The sequence below is a fragment of the Pelodiscus sinensis genome, chromosome 2 (genome assembly GCF_049634645.1).
Source record: "Pelodiscus sinensis isolate JC-2024 chromosome 2, ASM4963464v1, whole genome shotgun sequence".
NCBI classification, from domain to species: Eukaryota; Metazoa; Chordata; order Testudines; family Trionychidae; genus Pelodiscus; species Pelodiscus sinensis.
This window is the reverse complement of record NC_134712.1, coordinates 168271569-168292839: the sequence shown is the minus strand read 5'-3', so window position 1 is coordinate 168292839 and position 21271 is coordinate 168271569. Positions and strand designations below refer to the sequence as shown.

Below are 21271 nucleotides of genomic sequence, written 5' to 3'. Positions count from 1 at the left end.
CCCCCAAAAATAGGGATGCCAAGAAAATAGACTTGTTGGGCAGGAAGACCTATGCATTAGGCTGGAGGCCTACAATTTCGCATAGCGAACCATCAGGTTTTGCTGTCTTGCTATGCCTATAACACCTGGGCCTCTACGGATAAGTTCACTGAGCTACTCCCCAAGGAGACTCGGCCTGAATTTAGAGCCTCTCAGAAGAAGGCAGGCGATCTCTAGAGCCGTGCTCCAGGCCGCCCTTGATGCGACTGACATGGCTGCATGTGCCATGACTATGGGGCTGGTTATGCACCGCAGTTTCTGGTTGCAGCGGTCCAGGGTGCCCCCTGAACTACAGAACACCATACAGGATCTACCCTTTGAGGGTCCCTCCTTATTCTCTGAGTAAATGGACCAACGTTTGCACGGCCCCAAAGATACCTGGGCCACCCTAAAGTCCTTTGGTATTCACACCCCGGCTACCCAGCAGCACTCCTTCTCAGGCAGACCATTTCCGGCCAACCCAGGACCAGAGTCAGGGTCCACTCAGCAAATCCTCGGGATCTCGCGAAGAGTTTTGAGAGTACACCCGAGGACAACATACCAGCCTCACCCCTCTCTTCCAGGACCATCTATTCCCTTTCCAACGGGCCTGGGAATCTATTACCTCAGACCGTTGGATCCTAGATAACGGTGGGAAGGGGGTATATCATCCCCTTCTGTTCTCTCACATTCTCCTGACCTGTCCCTCTTCAGGGACACGAGCTTCTCCTGAGGGAGGAGGTGCTTCAGCTCCTCACCCTGGGGCCCGCAGAGGTGGTTCCCCTGAGAATGTTGGGCAGGGGCTTCTATTCCCAGTATTTCCTGGTCCCCAAAGCTAAGGGTGGGTTCTGTCCCATCTTGGATCTCTGAGACCTCAATGCCTTCATCGTCAAGAAGAAATTCAAGATGGTGACTCAGCATCCATCATTCCTTCCTTAATCTAAAAGACATGTAATTTCATATTTCTATTGTGCCCCACCACTATCGGTTCCTCCATTTTACAATGTGCAGTGACTACTATCAGTTTACGGCCCTCCCCTTTGGGCTCTCCACTGCCCCCCGGGTCTTTACGAAGTACATGGCCATCACCACTGCTCTCAGAAAGCAAGGTTTCCAGGTGTTCCCATACCTCAACGACTGGCTTCTACGGGGGCACTCTGCCGACCAGGCATGGGCCCACATCACCATGACTCAGGAACTCTTTCAGGAGATGGGTCTGCTTCTGAATGTGCCCAAATAGACTCTGGTGCCTACCCCAATAATAGAGTTTGTGGGCGCCAGTCTGGACTTGACAGCGGCCAAGGCCTCCCTCCCCAGATCCCACTTCCTGGTAATCAGGTTGGCAGTCCAGGACATGCAAACATTCCCAGTAATCATGGCCAGGGTCTACATGCGCCTTCTGAGCCTAATGTCACTACATGCATCTGATGAAGTGGGTCTTTGCCCATGAAAGCTTATGCTCCAACACTTTGGTTAGTCTATAAGGTGCCACAGGACTCCTTGCCACTTTTGCAGATTCAGACTAACACGGCTACCCCTCTGATACTTCATACCATATAAGGAAGTTGTGATCCATAAGTCTACGTCTCTTAGGGTATGTCTACATTACCACCCTAGTTCGAACTAGGGTGGTAATGTAGGCAACCGGAGTTGTAAATGAAGCCTGGGATTTGAATTTCCCGGGCTTCATTGCATAAAGCCGGGCGCCGCCATTTTTAAATGTCCGCTAGTGCGGACTCCGTGCCACATGTAGCCATGCGTCACGGACTAGGTAGTTCGGACTAGGCTTTCTACTCCGAACTACCATTACTCCTCGTGAAACGAGGAAGCCTAGTCCGAACTACTTGTCCGTGCCGCATGTAGCCGCGCGGCACGGAGTCTGCACTAGCGGACATATAAAAATGGCGGCGCCCGGCTTTATGCAAATTCAAATCCCGGGCTTCATTTGCAACTCCGGTTGCCTACATTACCACCCTAGTTTGAACTAGGGTGGTAGTGTAGACATACCCTTAATAAAGTGGATGCATGTTTGTGTGATGGCAAAAAAGTCACTTTAAATATATGTTGAATATTCCAATTCACTATATATAATGGAGCTAATGCGTCTAGGACTGGGTCTGATGCAGTCAAATTCTCTCCTCTCAGTTTGCCAAAGTTGTTATTAAAAAGGATTATACCTAACTGATATCCTATTTTATGGGCTTGGGCAAGGTGGTGCCATAACTTGACTGGAAGAAAAGCTACAAAACAGATGGGACTATCAATGTACACCAAATATGATAAAGGTCCCACTTAATCTTTTCAGAGTTTCCTTGTTGAACTAGAAGTAATAAATGGTTCTGTCTCTATTACATTTGAAACTCCATAGCTTTGATTGTGAGAATTGTAAGTTTCCCTGTTTGTAACACCCAATTTACTACCCTCTCTGGCCTTTCAAAAACAGACCCTATAATAGCCAGGCAATCAGATAGTCACAAAAGTTGGTGTGGGTCATTCAATTTGGCCTGCTATCTTCTCATAGAGTCAGAGTTTAGGGCCAGATGGGAACATATTGTCATCTAGTCTGACCTTCTGTATATCATATTCACAGGCAACCAAAACCTAAACACAACAGCCAACATTGCACAGAAATATTACAGCCAAGAAGAGACTAGGTTATTTTGTGCCAGAGGCATCAAGGAGAGTTTACGGTGCACTAGTGCCCAGAACCTCCACAAAGTCAGATAAATGATTATGTGAAATATACACAGAAAATCCTGCCATATGACCCTACCTATGCACTGCAAGGGAAGACAAAAAACCAAGGTCACTGCCAATCTGACCAGAGGAAAAAAGTCTTTCTTGACCCCATGTATGGGTGATCAGTTAGACCTTGAACATGTGAGCAAGAACCAGCCAGCCAAGGAGAATGCTTGGTATCCCTTAGAGTACGTCTACACAGCAGTGTTATTTTGGAATATCTGACGTTATTCTGAAATAACATACTCCACATCTACACTACAAACAGTTATTTTGACAGATCCCTGCTACCCCTCTGCCCCTCTGCTTCCCTTGCCCCTATCGCCCCCTCTGCAGAGGTGGTACTGGGGGGAACCGGCTTTTAAGCTGGCTCCCCCCAGCACTGGTTTCTGCTTCCCCCATTTGCTTACATCCCTAACTCCAACTCCTGTAACCTTCATTTTTACGAGGAGTAAGGGAAGTCGTAGGAAGAGTGCTCTTCCTCAGACTTCCTGCTGTGTAGACAGCACTAAAAGCTGAAATAAGCTATTTTGATTTACGTGATGCAATTGACATAGCTCAAGTTGTGTAACTTATTTCAGCTTTAGCCCTGCTGTGTAGATGTGCCCTTTGAATCCTGGCCCTGCTTTTGTGGAGGTTCCCTTCGAATCCTGGCCCTCCCCATCAAATATCTCATCTCCAGCCATCTCTATTCCTCATGCTTTAGAGGAAGGAGATGAAGAAAACCACTCAGAATACATGGGGGGGGGGGGGGGGGGAAATCCTCTCCTGACCCTTGCAGGTGGCCAGCTGAAACCTTAAACATGAGATTTAGGAACATAAGACGTACATTGGAAAAGAGCCCCAGTGCAGCCCTCCCCCCAAGCAGCACATACAGATCCAAAATACAGTCACACTCATAAATTTGTCTAGTTCTGTCTTAAAACTAATGAAGTTGTTTATTCCCATAACTATTGGGAGGCAGCACTAAAAAAGACAGAGATTACTTTTCTCCATCAACATATAAGGAGAACTTTGCATATATGCATTATATTAATAATTGTAGTGACTGGGAATCAGGAACCCCTTAGTTCTAACACTGGCTATGACAATAAGTTTGTGTGGCTTTGGATATGTAATTTCTAACCAAAAGTTTCACACTTAAGTAGCTAAAATTTGGTTCCTAAATCTATATTTTAGCAACAAAATCAGTACTCAGACGTTAAAATATTCACTAAGAAGCTTCATACCACCATTGTGTGAATTCGTTAACCAATATTTGTAAGGTACTTTAAAATGTGAAGAATTATATTAGAGGTGTGTGTGTGTGTAACAGTGTTATAAAAATAGAGATGGAAATTAGCTCATGTAGTCCATCTCCCTTTTGTGGATAGGATTGCTTCTTATATAGTACTGGCCCATGTTATCTGCAGTATTGTCCTTCATTCCCAAGCATTTTAACTATAAATATTTCTAATTATAAAGACTAGGAAAATGAAAGTGCAATGAGCCTAAGACATGTATATAATGTACATTAGAGAACATGTAAAAGCAAATATACAAAACCTCTAGTATTAGTGCATCAATATTTATTCCCATATAGTGGAATGTTGAATGATCTTATAATATGAAGGAATGGTGTAAATTATATGTAGCAAATAATTTTTACATTTTTCCTTTAGTATCACAAAAGCTATGGATAAAAGTTTGATTTTAACACGTGAAATATGTAATGCTGCTACAGTTTCTAAGTAGCTGCTCCAGCTGTTTCATTCAACACACACACACTTATGCTCACAATACTGTATGCTCACAACAAAGCTTGTTAAAGTGAAGTATCACAACTACAGTATTTGCTGGCTTAACAATGCCATGTTCACAATGTTGATCCCTTTTCAATAATTACACTTCCTACTGGGTTAAGATATTATACAGCTCTAAAACAAAACATTAGAGCTTCTACAATGCTCTAAAAGCATATTATTTTAGAAGCTTTTTTAAAATATTGAATTTTTAGCTTATGCTTCTTGAGTCACTATTTTCAAATTTGGGTGTCTAATTTAGGCATCTCAAGTGAAATCCTGGTTCCACTATTTTACTATTGACTTCACTGGAAACAGAATTTCATCCATTATTTTTATTTAGGGCACCTATGTGGCCTGAGTTAAGAGAAACTGATCATCCCCAATTCCATTGTAACCAATGGGAACTATGAGTTCTCAGCACTTCTGAAGATTAGTCCACTTAGGGTATGTCTACACTGTCAATCTTCCAGGGTTTAAATTAGTGGGTCTAGTGAGGACACTGTGATTTGAACTGAGAGAGGCATTCTTGTTGATGCCAGTAACTATGCTTCCATGAGGAGTAAGGGAAGTCAAAGGGAGCGTGTGCTCCCTTCAACTTCCTGCAGTGTGGACAGCGCCAAAAGTCGAATTAAGGTACTTTGACTTCAGCTACGCAACTAACATAGCTGAAGTTGTGTATCTTAATTCGACTTTCTCTCGTAATGTAGACATACCATCAGGCACCTATATACAGATTTAGTACCCAATTCTGGTGGCTTGAATTTTTGCATCTGCCCAAACCCAGTTGCAGGAGATGCCTACCTTAGGATGCCCACGTTTGGACATTTTGGCCTGAACTTTTTGTCACTTGGTTCTTTTAGTTGTGTAAGTATACAAAGCACACATCCACTGCTATTCTAGGGTCTTGTAGCTAGAAATCGCATACATGAAAAGTTGATTAACTTGCATGCCAGTGAACAAGGTGAATGTGCTGCACTGGTACAAACATGGCTAAGGAAAGTAATATTTTGCAAGGGGCTATTTGGATTTATTTTGGCATCTTTTGTTGCTTATGCTAGAACATTTTCTGTTACCAATTCAGGGTCACAAAGTATGTCCACAGATACATGGGTGCAACCTTGATTAGGATTCTTCCAATAAAATGTATCAACACATTAGTGTGCTGACATGATAAATCAGGAGACATGCAAAGAACTTTTTTAAACTTGGGTTTGTGGGGCTTTCTTCTTATTTAAGATTGGTAAAGAAGGTAGGAAAGCTTGTTTGCTTGCTTGTTTTTAAGAATGGTATTTTGCCCCTTAAAGATAGAAAATACCAGGAATGTAAAGTCTAGTATTTTTATGGTTTTGTTAGAAGAAGTTGAGTCTTAGAGACATTCATTGTAAGCTCTCACATCCTAATTAAAGCTCAGGGGCACTGAAACTTTAACAACCAAATGTTCATTATGCAATGGCATTAAATAGTTGTTAGCAAAAAAAAAAAAAAAACAGAGCACCCCAGTAGCAGTGGCTTGAGCCAGGCAGAGTGCAATCAAGAGTAGTGAAACTGCACCCCTGAGTTGTGCCAATATACCTCGTATTTAAGTTACCTCACCTTTACTGTTTTAAGTCCTGACTTAGCAAAGCATTTGAGTAGGGATGTTAAATTTCCATCGACACTTGATTAGTCAATAAAGTGTGAGGTGGGGTGATTGCTGTCCTGGTCCACAGCTCTTGCTACATTTAAAAGGCAGAAGAGCAGCGGGGAACCCAGGGTGAGTGGGGACTCAGGCAGTCCCCACTAACTTCATGTTCCGACTGCTGCACTTTTGCCTTTGAAATGTAGCAAGAGCCCCATGCCATTTCCCCACTGTGCTTCTGCCTTCCCTGCACCCCTCTCCCTCCCGCCCCCACTCCTGAAGACAGTGCAACGGGGAACCAGCTTTTAAGCCAGATCCCTCCAGCACTGGCTCCAGCGCCTCCCCTCCCCCACTTGCTACCTGTCTCTGATAGAAGCTGGGGGAGAGGGAGAGTGATTAGTCAACTCATTACTCGACTACCCAGTAAGCATATGCTTATTGGGTAGTTGACCAGTCGCTTACATCCCTACATTTAAGCATATTTATCCTTAAGCACATGAGCATCAACTTTGTCCTGGACCTTTTTCAAGACAATGAATGCCTTCCAGTTGTGCCAAACTACTGCATAATAGTTTATGAACAGGGTGTAGCAATCTCATTTTCTTGTGTGATCTAAGTGAAATTTAAAATCGGGTCTCCAGTGGTAAAATGGCCATTGGCCTGCTTTACTACTGAAATACACTTGTTCCTCTCTTGTGTATTTTAACATCTGCACTACAGCGTAACTGAGGGCATGTCTAAACTACATTCCTCTTTCGAAAGAGGGATGTAAATTAGGCAGATCGAAAGTGCAAATGAAGTGGGGATTTAAATATCCCGTGCTTCATATGCATAATCGCATCATAGCGTTCTTTTGAAAAAGGGTATTTAGAAAGTGAAACCACTGTCTAGGCATGGTTCTTTCAGGGGTAAAAAAAAAAAAAAAAAAACCTTTTTTTAAAAGATCCTGTACACCTCTTTTTTTGATGGAGTACAGATCTTTCAAAAAAGGGGTTTTTTCCTATAGAACCACGTCTACACGGTAGTTTCACTTTCGAAATACCCTTTTTCTAAAGAACACTGTGATGTGCAGGGCTCGACAATCACGGCAAAAACCACCCGCACTGTGCATGTGCGAACCACTGGTGAACGGGGCGACCGGCTGAAATCTACTCACCATGGGCGAGTAGATAAGCAGATTTGTGGAGCCCTGGTGATGCAATTATGCAAATGAAGCACGGGATATTTAAATCCCCACTTCATTTGCACTTTCGATCTACCTAATTTACATCTCTCTTTTGAAAGAGAGATGTAGTTTAGACATAGCCTGAAGGACACGTTTACAGTAACAGAATAATATGTTTTCCTTCCAGTTGTTTTAAGTAACTTTTCATAACAAAGCCATATTTCTGCAAATGGTAAACATGTAAATGTTACTGTTAAGCACACTATAGTTTTGTGTCAGTTTAATTTGTTCTTTTTAAAACATCTGATTTTTCATCTAAATATTTAAATATATTTAAAGTTATAACAAAGGAAGCCAGCCTGAAGTACAATACAATATTAAATGTTTCCTTTTTATGTGTTTTTGCTACACAAACAAATACAGTTCAATTACTAATAGTGTAAGTGTATTTTGGGGAGGACACACAAAAAATTGTATAATGCATATCCTGTTGCTTATTGGTAAACTATATGTTCAATTCCTCTGAATATAAGCTCCATCAATCAGCTTTAATATGCTTACTACACATCAGTGCAAACCTTCAATCTAGGGTTTGCAGTGGCTTAAAATAAAAGGCAAACATGTAAAAGTAAAGTGCTACAAAAATGTCTATGTAGAATACTGCAGTTGATGAGTTCTGGGGTAATGCACATGCTACTCAAGCCAGTTTGTGACCCTCATCATGCAAGAAAGTCTTTCCTCAAGAAAACTCGTAACTCATGCTTTTTTGGCAGTTGTTTCTTTCTGGTTATTTCTTTTTTGGGGGGTTGTTTCTTTCTGGTAATTTCTTAGTTTAGTGGTCTTTTGGGGGGTTGCCAGCATGGGGTTGGTATTCTTGGTGTTCAGTTTTGGTGTACCACTCCGACCAGTGCGTCGAATGTTTTGATTTTTATCATGGGCTGGTTGCAGCTTTTGTTCTTGCAGTCTCTGTTCCCACCTCTAGGGAAATAATTTCAAAACAAAACACTTAGAAAGAGATGTTACTATATTCTATTAATAATAGCTTGCAAACTGTTATCTCTAGTACAGTCTTAATAGCGTAACATTTTACGGTACTTTTGCTGTCAATATGTCATCAATTACTACAGTAACAGCCTGGTCCTGTACTTCTTGTGCAGTCTACATTCCCATTGATTCAGTGATATTGTCAATGAAACTGGTGCAATAAGTAACTGCATGCTATAGCCCTTACCCTGAAAAGTGATCTATACGTACAAAAGCTCATAATTCCTTGGGACTTAAGTGAAGTCAGTGGGCTTAAGGATATATGTGTGCCCACATCTTTGCAGGACTAGTACTAAATGATTTAAGGAACATGCCTACTTGGCCTATTGTTTCAGTTAAGTGGAGAGCAGCTTATTCTTTAAAAGTGTATGTATCACTGTGTAGGAAACTTGCATATAGATTCTGGGTTCATCTTTTCACTAGACTGAAAATAACTGGGATAATGTTAGAAATAGGCTAGCTAGATGACCACCTTGGCAATGAATTTTTAGGGGTACATTGTGACATGTGAAGGACAATGTGTATGCAGATTTGCGTGGGGTGACAAAATATCTAGCATCAGTCCTGTGAAGTGTTGCAGTAATAGAGTCTTGTGTTATTCAGCAACAACCCCATTCAGCACATTAAACAAAATCAAAAATACCAGCTGGTACATAGGCTAATTGAGAGCAACAAGGATGATGTAATGGTGGGCCTCTGCTATAGACCACCAGATGAAGAGGATGAGTCTTTCTTTGGACAACTAACAGAATTTTCCAGATCTCAGACTCTGGCATCTGCTGGGAGAACAATAAGCAGCACACAGACAATATAGAAAGTTTTGGGAATGTATTCGGAACAGCTTCCTGGTGCAAATGCTGGAGAAACCGACTAGGTGTCATGTTCCTCTTGACTTGCTGCTCATAAACAGGCAAGAATTAGTAGGGGAAGTAGAAATAGATGGCTGTCTGGGCAGCAATGATCATAAGATCACTGGGCAGAGGGATGGACTCTTTGGACAGGGGGCTAGGTTTGATGACCTCCCGAGGTCTCTTCAAGCCCTATGATTCTATGATAAGATGATTTGAGTTCAGGATCCTGACAAAAGGGAGAAAGGATCTTGGACTTCAGAAAAACAGACTATGACTCCCTCAGGGAACTGATGGGCAGAATGGGAGGTTATTATGAGGGGAAAAGGAGTCCAAGAGAGCTAGCTGTATTTTAAAAAAGACTTACTGAGGGCACAGGAACAAGCCATCCCAATGTTGCAGAAAAGAATGGCAAACTGTTTGGCTTAACAGAGAAATCTGTAGTGAGCTTAAACTGAAAAAGGAAACTTAAAAGAAGTGGAAATTTGAACAGAAGACTAGGGAGGAGTATAAAAATATTGCCTGATGTATGCACAGATGTAATCAGGAGGGTAAAAGCACAGATAGCAAGAGATGTTAAGGAGAACAAGAAGGGTTTCTACAGGTGTAGAACAAGAAGGTGGTCATAGAAATTGTGGGATTCTTACTGAATGAGGGAGGTAACCTAGGCTACATCTAGACTACAGGGTTAAACCCCACCATGTTCAAGGAACGCGATTGCTCTTCCGCTTTTTTTCGCAGAGGAGCAAACACGCTCTTTCAGGGAGCCCTGTATTCCTCGTTTCATGAGGATAAGGGCTTTGCCAAAAGAGGAGGCTTTTCTGTGATTTGCCCCATCTAGACGGGGCCAAATGGTGGAAAAGCCTTTTCTGGAAAAGCTATCGGAAAAAGCTACGCAAATTGTGGAGCACAATTTATTATATATTTCAATCTATATATTTCAAAATATAGCAGACTCACTATTTCTCCATCCCTGTAAACCTTATTCTACAAGGACTAAGAGATGGCTCGAAATAGAGCTGTATTCCGAAATTTGCCACTGTGTAGACAGTGCCAAATGACAAAATAAGTTATTTTGAAATAGTCTCAAAATAAGCTATGCAATTTGCATATCTTATTTCGAGTTTCGGGTGCTTTGTAGACACACCTTAAGGCCCAGTCCATAGCCCACTGAAATCCCTGGGGAGACTCCCAAACAGGTCAGTAGATTCTAGGTAGATTTCTTAGTGATTAGGATTCCATGCTTCAGTCCTGCAATGTTTCTAAATGGATCAAAGCCTGTTTACTTTGGCTTCACTGAGTGCAACAGGATTTGGGCTTATTCTCATATTCATTTTGTAATGAGTACTGTATAATTAACAGTGAGAGGTTTTCATAGTTAATGCATTAGCAACTATATGAAAATAATTCATAAGTTCATTGTAGCAAATCAATGCTTAGGAAAAAAACACTAACATAAAACATTTACATATTAGAAATATTTTAGATTTTTGTTAAATGTTTTTAAATCTTAGATTTTTATAATAAAAATTGTTTCCAGCACAGAAAATTAAAAACCTATACATGTCATGAGAGACCCCCTCCAAAATTTAAGGCCAAAATTTTGAAACTTAAACTCTTAGATCTACATTTGGTCATCTAACTAAAAGTTCTTTGTTGCTAAATACCTTCACAGAAGACAGTGGCAGCTATCACTGCTCAATATCTCTGAAATTCTGATAATTTATTTAGGTGCTCAAGTAGATTTTGATGGCTGACTTTTTATTAAGAAGGTAAACATTACTTTCATTAGTTATACTTACCTTGTATCTTTTATCTAGCTGATCTTTCCACTTTTCAACTAAACATCCATCAAGAAGCATCAGTCTAAAATTTTTAAAATACAAAAATGTGAGCTATAGCTAGTTTCCTATATACCAGATAACTAAAAGATATTATCCCTGATTTTATGTGCTAAGTCATCATTCCACTTGATTTACCATCGACAAGAAATGATTTCCAAAGGGAAACAGTCAGCTCAACAGGAGCCCCAAAATTTAAATTTTCTACAAATAAACTTTTACAAACCCTAAGACCAACATAAATGTTTCCATGTATTATTTTTTTAATTCCAATTAAACCATTGTTTTTTAAAATACTGGTATTTCTTTGATGTTTTTGCCACCCATATAGTGCAGCATTATGTTGGTGTCTATGAAACACTCGAGGACCTATATCCTTATCTGCAATAGTGTTGTAGGTGAAAGATATCCCAACTTCACCAGGAATAAAGAACAATGGGTTGGGTAGCATGTCCCATGACACTTCATTTAATTAATCAATTAATTACACACGTTTTCTGTCTGTGGAAGACAGCACAAGGCCCAATCGTTTCAGTCTCTCAAAGGGACAATTGCAGGGCATAACAATGTCTCTATACCCTTGCTGACAGACAGACAAAGTCTCTATTAGGGATATTAAAATGTGTATATTCAGGTAAAACACTGTAACTGCTGCAAATTTCAGCAGTTACACATTTACAAGCAGGGGGAAGTGGTTCCGCCTACCCCCAAGCTGCTTGCTCTGGTTCAAAAGCACTGGGGGAGAGGGGCGCAAGCAGTTCCACCATGAACACTGGCTCCCACCTGTCCTCCTCCACTGCTGCCTATGTATTAGAGGCAGCAGTGTGGGGAGAGGGGCTGCATGTAACCAATGAGCCCAGGATGAGGGCCATGTTAGGTTGGGCTAGAGGAAAGGCAGCCAGCTCTAACTTATGTGGCTCCAGTAGCCATATCACACAGTGACATACAGGGGCTGCTGTTGTAACTCTAGCTGAGAAATGCCACCAGGAGAAAGAGACTACCTGATTATTCATGGAGGCACAAGGATTTCTTTGGCACTTATTTAAGACAATTGTATTACTTATGAGATATAATCCTCTAAAAGTGCTGATATAGGCCACTGTCAGACACAGAATAATAGACTAGATGGGCCATTGGTTTGATCCAGTAGGACACTGCTAATACTACTATGGCTAATGAGTTATGCAGGTATAAGAACGTTATATCACACTGTCCAACCTTACATTTTAAAATAACAAAGTGAGCTTCGACACTACCAAGCCTGTTATTTTGAAATAAAGGACTTGTTATTTTGAAACTAGCCAATTAGCCCGTCATAAGACGGGATTTTCAGGTCTCTCCTCCACGTTGGTCTTCTCTCCTGAGCCTCTGGTCTCTCGCTCTATCTCTCTCTCTCTTTCTCTCTCTCTCTTCTCCTCCTACTGCTTCCCCCCTCCCTCTCTCAGCTCTCCTCCACCTCCTGCCTCTCTCTCTGTCTCTCTCTTTCTCTTCTCCTCCCACTCCTGCCTCTCACTCGGGGGACCGTGGAGCCCAAATGGCTGTTTGGGCACCGCACTCCCTGTGCTGCATGGGGAGCACGGAACCCAAACGGTCGCTTGCGCCACTTGCTCCCATGCAGCAGCGTGGCTGAGTGACGCAGAAGTAAACCAAGCCCCACTGCAGGAGGTGAAGGGAGGTGGGGTGGTAACGTTCACGGCCGGGGGGGCGGGGCCTGGAGCCGCTGTCACGCCACACATCACCGCCCCACCCCCGTTCGCCTCCAGCCTTGGTGCTCGGCTGGCTTCTGCGCCGCTCCACCGGGCTGCCACGGGGGAGCAAGTGGCCGTTTGGTCTCCCCTGTGGCGGCCTGGCTGAGTGGCGCAGAAGTCAGTTGAGCACCATGGAGGGAGGCAAAGGGGAGCGGGGAGGTGACGTACACGGCTGGGCCCTGCCTTGTGGCCGTATACGTCACTGCCCTGCCCCCGCGCCCTGTGCTGCATGGAGACCGTGGTGCCCAAATGGCCACTTGCGCTGCTTGCTCCCCCGCGGTGGCCCTTCTGAGCGGTGCAGAAGTCAGCCAAGCGCCACGGCGAGAGGCGAAGGACATAACTCAGGCAACAGCGGCGCCCAGAGGGAATAGCCAGCATTTCATTGTTACAGAGTCACAGACATCGGGCTACTATATATATGATAACTCCTGCTTGTGAAGAGGAATAGCATTATTTTGAAATTATTTTAGGAGTTACTATTTTGAAATAACTTCTTTTAAAATGAGTCCCTGGTGTAGACATGCCCTTATAGAGAATTTTCTGGAGCCCTCACATCCTACCCTAATATAGGGCCTCCACATCCCTACCAATTATAGGGCCTGATTCTCAACTGTCTTGCAGCCCAGGTAGTCATGAACACAGTACAAAGTGAACATAAAATGGTACCTGCGGAGTTGGTAGCATTTTGCAACCATGTTGCACATATGTAAATGGCTAGCAATGCAGTGGAAAAATGGGGCAATACACCATTCCTTCTGTCCTGGAGTAGTGATTATTGAAAAAAATAGTAGCATTAAACTGAAGGGAAAATCATTATAAATGAAACCACAATGTAATATTTCCTTCAAAGCTGATGTTACTTTGGCTCAAAACTAGTTATTGGATGAAATCCTGGTCCCATTGAAATCAATGGGTGTTTGCCATTAACTTCAATGGAGATAGGATTTCTGACATTTAAAAAAGCCACTGTAACGTAAAACCTTCTGTTTACATGCCATTGAGTTTAACAGGAAACATATAACAGATTGTGGGGGGAGGGGGTATTCAAATCCATTTTAGTAGTGCATATTAAAATAAAAACCTCAATGACCTTTCCAAATAATTCACAACATATTTGGTGATTAGTTGGCTTTCCACAAATAAAAAAGCAGATGATGATCTTTCACTTTTAAAATCTGTTTTTCTCTAACTAGTTCCTTCTGGGTAATCTGCAGTAGTTAGCCCAGCAGGGTAATAACTTCAAATAAAGTTGTGATGGCTGCATTTACCATGCCATAGAGTTTCAGTTCCATGTGCACATCAAAGTTTGTAAGTATGTGTTGCAGATCAAAGTTCAGATTGTTTATGAAATGTATAAGTGAATTTTGAAATGTTAATGTTGTTACTTGAAGTTACAGGCTTGTTAAACTAATAGAATATTTGTATATATTCTTCAAAACTGTATATGGGATATTAATCAGGGGATTAAATTTGGCACTTGGTTCACCTGTTCCTCTGAACAGAGAAAATGGCCTTTTCTTGTTTGCTTACTTGCTTGCTTGCCTGTTTTCCATTAAACTTGACTACAGTAATTTTCTACACTGTATTGTAATTGCTTACCTTGAATGCCATTCATAGCACATAATGAGAACATCTTGATTTGGGAGAAGATGTGGACACTGACAGGATGAATTAGTAAGAAGAGGCACTTGAGACCGAGGAATAGGCACTGAAGACTTAAGTGTTTCTTTCACTTCAACCACGGTGGTTATTTCATTGCAGCTACCTCTGTCTACACCCTTTACTTTAGCATGAATAACTGTGCAAATAGAAAAATATATATGCGAGGATAATTATATTGGAAATTAGTAAGAAGCATTCAGATGAGTAAATGCTACACATTGTTATTTATGATTAGCTACAATATTTGCTTAAAGATTTACCATGAAATTCACACTGTTTTAAGTAACAAATCATTTAAATTACTGATGTCTAGATTACATCTAGAAACTGGATTGATAAAATTTTCTAGTTGTAAACTTAATTACGTCAAACACTTTTTAAAAAAGACTACTGTTTTAAATGAAAAACTAGGAAATTAATAGGCTAAGGTTGTCATAATTTGTATAGTTTATGCTGTCTTCCTTCAAATAAAAATGTCTTTGAGAGACTGTGTAAAAGTAAAAGCAGTGAGGAGTCCTGTGGCACCTTATAGACTAACCGAAGTGTTGGAGCATAAGCTTTCGTGGGCAAAGACCCACTTCGTCAGATGCATGTAGTGGAAATTGCCAGAGACAGGTATAAATATGCAGGCCAGAATCAGGCTAGAGATGACGAGGTGGATCCAATCAGGGAGAATGAGGCCCACTTCTAGTAGCTGATCTGGAAGTGGCCTCATCCTCCCTGATTGGATCCACCTCGTCATCTCTAGCCTGATTCTGGCCTGCATAGTTATACCTGCCTCTGGAAATTTCCACTACATGCATCTGACGAAGTGGGTCTTTGCCCATGAAAGCTTATGCTCCAATACTTTGGTTAGTCTATAAGGTGCCACAGGACTCCTCGCTGCTTTTGCAGATTCAGACTAACACGTCTACCCCTCTGATACTGTGTAAAAGTAGTACCTCAACTGTGGATTTTACGAAGAATAGAGACCCAAATACAATCTCCATTGATTCTTGTTACCTGACTACGTGAAGGAAAAATTAAGATTGTATTTGGGTTTGGGAGTGCTAAACGTCCTGCAGAAAACAGCACACCTATATGGATTTAAGAAGGGTCACTCATTACTCTCAAAGGACACACCCTATCAACAGCATGTCCTAGAGTTGAACAGTGTACACCTTTTTTAACATTTTTAATTCCATCTTCAATAAACAATGTTATTAATAAAACATGTTCTAGAAAGATACGAAAGTTTCATATAAAAGAGGAATATTACTATTGAGAACAGTATCTGTAACACAATTTGTGGTATCTTTGTTAACAGTAACTATATTAAAATCTAGCATCCACATAGTGTTTTAGAGATATTAATTACATTTTCAAATGCACTTACGTGACTACACAGCCTAAGTCACATTTTCAAAAGTTACTGAAACATTATGAGATATAGGATCCTATGTAAATAAGGTGCTTTTGAAAATGTCTACCCATAATCTTTACATGAGTTTTAGTTGGAAATTTGCTTTATATTTTAAAAGGTGAAGACCTCATAGGACTTACTTCAAAAGATTACTGTTGTTGGGAGCTGTTTACAAAATAAGCTATCCTGTCTTAGCTAAACCCAGATAACCATTTGTGATTCTTTTGTATTTAACAATTAAGCAGTATCACCTATCATCTGGAAGAATGCGTTAATTTTGTGATGCTTACTTTGTGCCAGCTTGCCAGCGCTGAGCTCCAGCATCTCTAGGCTTAGCTGTTCACAGCCCCAGCTCCTCTGGGTTTGCTGCATCAGTTATCAATATAAAATAATTGCCTGAGCTCCAGCACCTCGCTCATTGCAATAAAGTACTGGTAAACTGTATATATTATTAAGGGGATTTCTAGCATAACTTCATTTGTACTTTAACTTTTCTCCCTATATTATCTCCCCATCCCACTTCAAAAGGTAACTCTTCTATTGATTTCATTGAGGGCAGAATAAGGCCCTGCATCTCAAAGCTAAAATCTTGAATACAAAGATAACCATTGTAATGCAGTGTTTTCAGCTCTTCCAAGTGTAGGATCAGTACTTGCAGTTTTTCCTCTTGTAAGTCTCCTGCTGAAGTCAATGGAAGCAGGAATGAGCTAAACATGATTTTACAATTTTTATTTCAGTTCAGAATACTGAAATTTTAAGTTACTATGTACACAAAAACACACATTGTATATGTTAGACAATGCAGAATCTCAGGTGTGTTTAGACTACATCCCACTGTTTTACAGAGAATAGAGACCCAAATACAATCCCCATTGATTCTTGTTACCTGACTATGTGAAGGAGAAATTAAGATTGTATTTGGGTTCGGGAGTGCTAAACATCCTGCAGAAAACAGCACACTGAAGGGAAGAAGGGAATATCCCACACTTCATTTGCATAATCACATAATGGCGCTCTTTCGAAAAGCGCTATTTCGAAATTGAAACCACAGTCTAGACGGTTTACGGGATCTTGCAAAAAAGCACCCCGTTTTCAAAAGAACTGCATCTAGACTGCGGTTTCAATTTCGAAATAGAGCTTTTTTGAAAGAGCGCCATTACATGATGATGCAAATGAGGTGCGGGATATTTAAATCCCGGCTTCATTTGCACTTTCGAAGTGCTTCATTTACATCCTTCTGCCAACAGAGGGATGTAGTCTAGATGCAGCCTCAATGTTCCATCCAAAAGTAATGTGTGTTGTAAAGCAATAGATTAGGAAATTAGATATTAGAAAATATTAATGTTTCATATAAGTGCATTAAAATGCAGCAATTTAAAACAAACATATTTTTAGTTTGCTTTGGAAGGTTAATGTCACATTTGTCCTGATAATTGTAAACTGAATTTGAATTAAAAGATTATTTAACAATAATGACTTAAGTGTGTACCCAAATATTTTTGTTTTAATTTGATATTGAATATAATTTTTTAAACTGCATATTGAATGATATCCAGAGTTTAAAATAAATGAATTAAAATAATATCCTTCTCAGGAAAGCCACTTTAAATGGCAGTAAATCATAATATTTCATGTTAAATTCACAGCTCACTTGACATTCATTGTTAATCTTATAGATTTGTTATTGAAAGAAAAACTAAATTATAAATAAATATTTTGAGTTCCTCTGGTCATAAATCCAAAAATTCTTTTTGTGGCTGGGCATTAGCATTATCAATATGACATGCAATGTATAATAAAACCCATAGGCCAGATCTCAGCTGATATCAGTTGTAACAGCTCTGAGGACTTCTAGCTAAGAGCTATGAAAATGGACATAAATGAAGAACCTGGCCAAAGGACTCTAATGGCTGGTATGCAAAATACAATAAATATTCTATGACTTATTACCAAATAAAACAACACAGTTGCTTTTCAGCCTTTTCATGTCTCTCCAATTTCAGTGTTTTCACATGAACTCATTTCATCCCCTGAGAACAGCACATTAGTGCACATTTGATTAATCAAGCTTCCAATTTATTCCGTCTGAAACAGCAAAATAAAAAACTGCAATTCATAGGATCTCTAGCTATGTTGTGGCTTGTGACTAGACTGAGTGGCATTAAATAATGTCAGGAAAATTGAAATGGCTCACTGGTCCCCACTACCTTCCCCCGCCTTCATTTTTGCTAACCAATCTGTCCCTCTAAGCTTTGTTAGACCGGTCTGTATTATAAAAAATACAACAAAATCTAGCGATTTTAATGACCATTGATAATGACTAATGATAAATATTTCTTATTGTTTTCCGGGAAAAAAACCAAGGGTTCGAGAGCAATTTTAAGTGCCAGCTCAAAGTGCTTTATTATTAATTTATTGATCAGGCTTTGGTGTGTCGAGTAGAGAAGCTACAATCGATCATACCAAAAGAAGCAGGGAAAGAGAACCTGGAGATACTGCGACTATAGCTTAAGGAACCTTTGCCAAGAGTTGGAAATTAAATTATTTGACCGGTTGACTTACTGTAGCTGTAGTTTTTGGTCAGATATGTTGTTAGGGTAGGTTTTATCTTCCGACACTTGCATCGATCTTCCAAAAAAAAGAGGAGGGGGGATGACAAATTAATGTCAATTACATAATTATTTTTGAAAGAAATAGAAGAGGATCCCGAGAAAACGCACCATGGTTTATATTCTTGCAGTTTGGTTCCTGAAGTTTTTCTTGGACCATTACATCTTGAGGAAAATCCATCCACTTCACATCTATTTAATAAAACATACAAAATACGATTTGCACAGTTTGCTTTCTTCTACCAACTAGAAATTAATACAAGGTGGTGTGAAAAATAAGCACCTCTGACATTTCAGGAGTCATTTCACGAGCACACACATCTTGGAGAGCATTTAAAATAGTTGTTGTGATTCACTGTATTTTTGAGACCCACTGATTCACTATAATTTTGAAAATAGTTCTGCATCAAGACTTATACCTGTGCTTTTTTTAACCGCGCCGTACATTGTTTAAAATAAGGGAATAAAGTTCGCAGTGTATCATTGTCTGACTGCTAGTAGTTCGCTTCGTGAACAAAAGCTTGGTGTGTAGTTTTGTGTGTCCGCATTGCCAAGTTGACAGACAAATGTGAAAGGGATACTTTGAACATCGCAATTCAGTCTTGTGCCTAACTCTGAATCATCTCTCGTTTGACTAGTGAGATTTGGAGACAAAGATACTGGAATCCTTCTGCCTGGATTGGCTTTTCAGTGTTCTCAGAAAAGCTGCCTGCCCATAGGAAATTCAACCTCTTCTTGTTTGGCTTCGTTTGTCTGTTGCAGAGAGGTCTTTTTAACAAGGACACGTTTAAACTACCGGCGAGAAGATTAGTTGCAATCCTCGCCAAAACTTCTCCCTTTTTGTTACATTTGAAAGATAGATTGCCTATAAATGCTATTCCTGTAGCTGTGACCCATGTACTAAAAGCTTTCTGCTTCCCAGAGACTTTGAGAAACAGGGCACAAATCTGAATTCAAAATTGCCACTTTATAATCACGTTTCTCTCCCCCATGAACCCGGTGCCTCTCTCTCCCTTTCACCCTCTCTCTCCCTCTTTGTTTCCTCACCTTCAGGCACATCGGTGACTATGGCTTCAGGAGATATGCAGACCCCTCGGTCGTATACCGGCAGGTCATCGCATGCCAGGCTTTCGGGCCAGCTGTGGTTGTACTTCTTCATGATAGGCTCGCACCCATCCCGGGCCCTTTGGCACACCGATTTGCAGGGCTTGATGGGGTCGTGGAGGAACTCCAGGGTGCAGATTGGGACATACATGGCGCACAGGAAGAAGCGGAGCACCTGGCTGCAGCTGATGTCCACCAGCTCCTGGTACTGCTCGATGGCCAGGATGGCGTTCTCCTGGGTACTGTGGTGCAGGTGGTTGGGCATCCTCGTGATGTTCCAGGGCATGGTCTGGCACATGGGGATGCGCACAGCCTCGCAGGGAGCACCAAGCACCCCCAGGCTGCCCCGGAGCCACAGGAAGAACACTGCCAGGGTTGCTAGCATTTTCCCAGCCTTAGGTTGCAGGGCTGTTTGGCGCCCCGGAGAGTCTCTGCTGACTCTGACGAAGTCTTGGGGTCCGGGGAATCAGTCTCACAGGCGAACCCTGTTGCTCATTCAGTTTTCACTGGCAAGGGCTAAGGAGATGCTGGCACGGAAACCCCCCCGGGCAAAGATGAACTGCTCGCGCTCCTTGTGTCTCGATGCTAAAAACCCACAGAGCTTCTCTCTTGTTCCAAAGTTCAAGAGATCTGAGCCTGACAGACAGCCATGGAAATAGCAGGACCATATTTATATCCGTGCCCCAAGTGACGTGGGGGCTGATCTCTTTCTTCTTGGCAACATCACTCAGTGTGTGTGTGTGTGTGTGTGTGTGAGAGAGCGCGCGTGTGCTTCTTTTCAGACAGGGTGACATCACCTCCACTCGATGTAATCGCAGGGCGACCGCGCTCCAGTTCTCATTGCGACTCCAGGTACATTTCACCAAGTTTTGATATGGCCAATAAATTCTTTTGCGAAGCGAAGAAAAAGCGCCTCTTTCACTTGCAGTCTCGGGTCTGGACAGACGCAGCATTAAGAGAGGGAGGGGGGAGTCAGTGGGCGCAAGGACGATCATTTGTGAACCAGCACTGAACTTTATTCCCCGATCTTACATTTTCAACGTGATAAAAGAACAGAAACTTTCGCAACTTTTCAAAGAGCGCAACTTTTCTTTATTTCTGCGGCCGATAGGTGGTTTCGCAGTGGCTGCAATGGCTCCAGACGTAACTAGTGCCTGTGAAACTTAGATTTTACAAACCCAACCCCACGAAATGTATAGACTTGTCAATTACATTTTTAGGGACGGATCATGGAAGGCGCAGCCGCTGCCGGCGATCGGAGCGGAGAGTGAAACCCAGTCCACAGCGTTACACCTGCTGTTGCTGCTATGAGAACCCCCTAGCTATCCAGGGAAGGGGAGGATCCGGCATTACGGTATTATTTAAAGTTTTTCAAAAGCACTCTGGGACAAACCAGCAGGAGCAAGCGTTTTATAAAACAATGTAGACTCTCTACGTCCCAATCGTTCTGTCCCTTGCTTCCAAACCCAGATGCTTCCATTAGACTGGAAATTCTTCTTTTCCACCGGTGTAATTCAGCAGTTCTCCCTCTCCCTCTCCCTCCCTCTCCTCCCCCCAGGGTGTTTAGTGGCATTGCTCCAGATGTACAACCATGTAAAAGAGTGCCATTTTGCCCTTGATTAGTAGGGACCAAATTCTGCCTTCAGCTCAACTGGTGCAACTCCAATGAGAACAAAGGCAGGTTGCAGT

The 21271-nt window shown here is 41.6% G+C and overlaps 2 protein-coding genes across 2 annotated transcripts in view; one reads left to right on the top strand and one right to left on the bottom strand.

Moving 5' to 3' along the window:
• Positions 1 to 19644, top strand: part of NME8 (NME/NM23 family member 8) — a 61994-nt gene extending 42350 nt beyond the window's left edge. The window contains exon 18 of the mRNA XM_025185162.2: positions 19532 to 19644. The gene's annotated coding sequence lies outside the window, so the exon portion shown is untranslated. The remainder of the gene's footprint in view (positions 1 to 19531) is intronic.
• SFRP4 (secreted frizzled related protein 4) lies at positions 7168 to 20637 on the bottom strand. The gene is made up of 6 exons (XM_006124069.4): positions 19526 to 20637; positions 18590 to 18670; positions 18432 to 18497; positions 14405 to 14603; positions 11019 to 11082; positions 7168 to 8302 (listed from the first exon to the last, which is right to left on the bottom strand). The coding sequence occupies exons 1-6, from the start codon at positions 19965 to 19967 to the stop codon at positions 8081 to 8083; spliced, it is 1074 nt and encodes a 357-aa protein (XP_006124131.1). The 5' UTR covers positions 19968 to 20637; the 3' UTR covers positions 7168 to 8080.
• Between the last annotated feature and the right edge of the window lie 634 nt (positions 20638 to 21271).

What these genes read in the sequence shown, in the direction of transcription:
- SFRP4 (XM_006124069.4), bottom strand. Translation starts at nt 19,967, where the DNA reads ATGCTAGCAACCCTGGCAGTGTTCTTCCTGTGGCTCCGGGGCAGCCTG. An exon ending in CTGCAAGAATATAAACCATG is followed by an intron (nt 18,498 to 18,589) that starts GTGCGTTTTCTC and finishes TTTTTTTGGAAG; the next exon opens with ATCGATGCAAGTGTCGGAAG. An exon ending in GACCAAAAACTACAGCTACA is followed by an intron (nt 14,604 to 18,431) that starts GTAAGTCAACCG and finishes CTATTTGCACAG; the next exon opens with TTATTCATGCTAAAGTAAAG.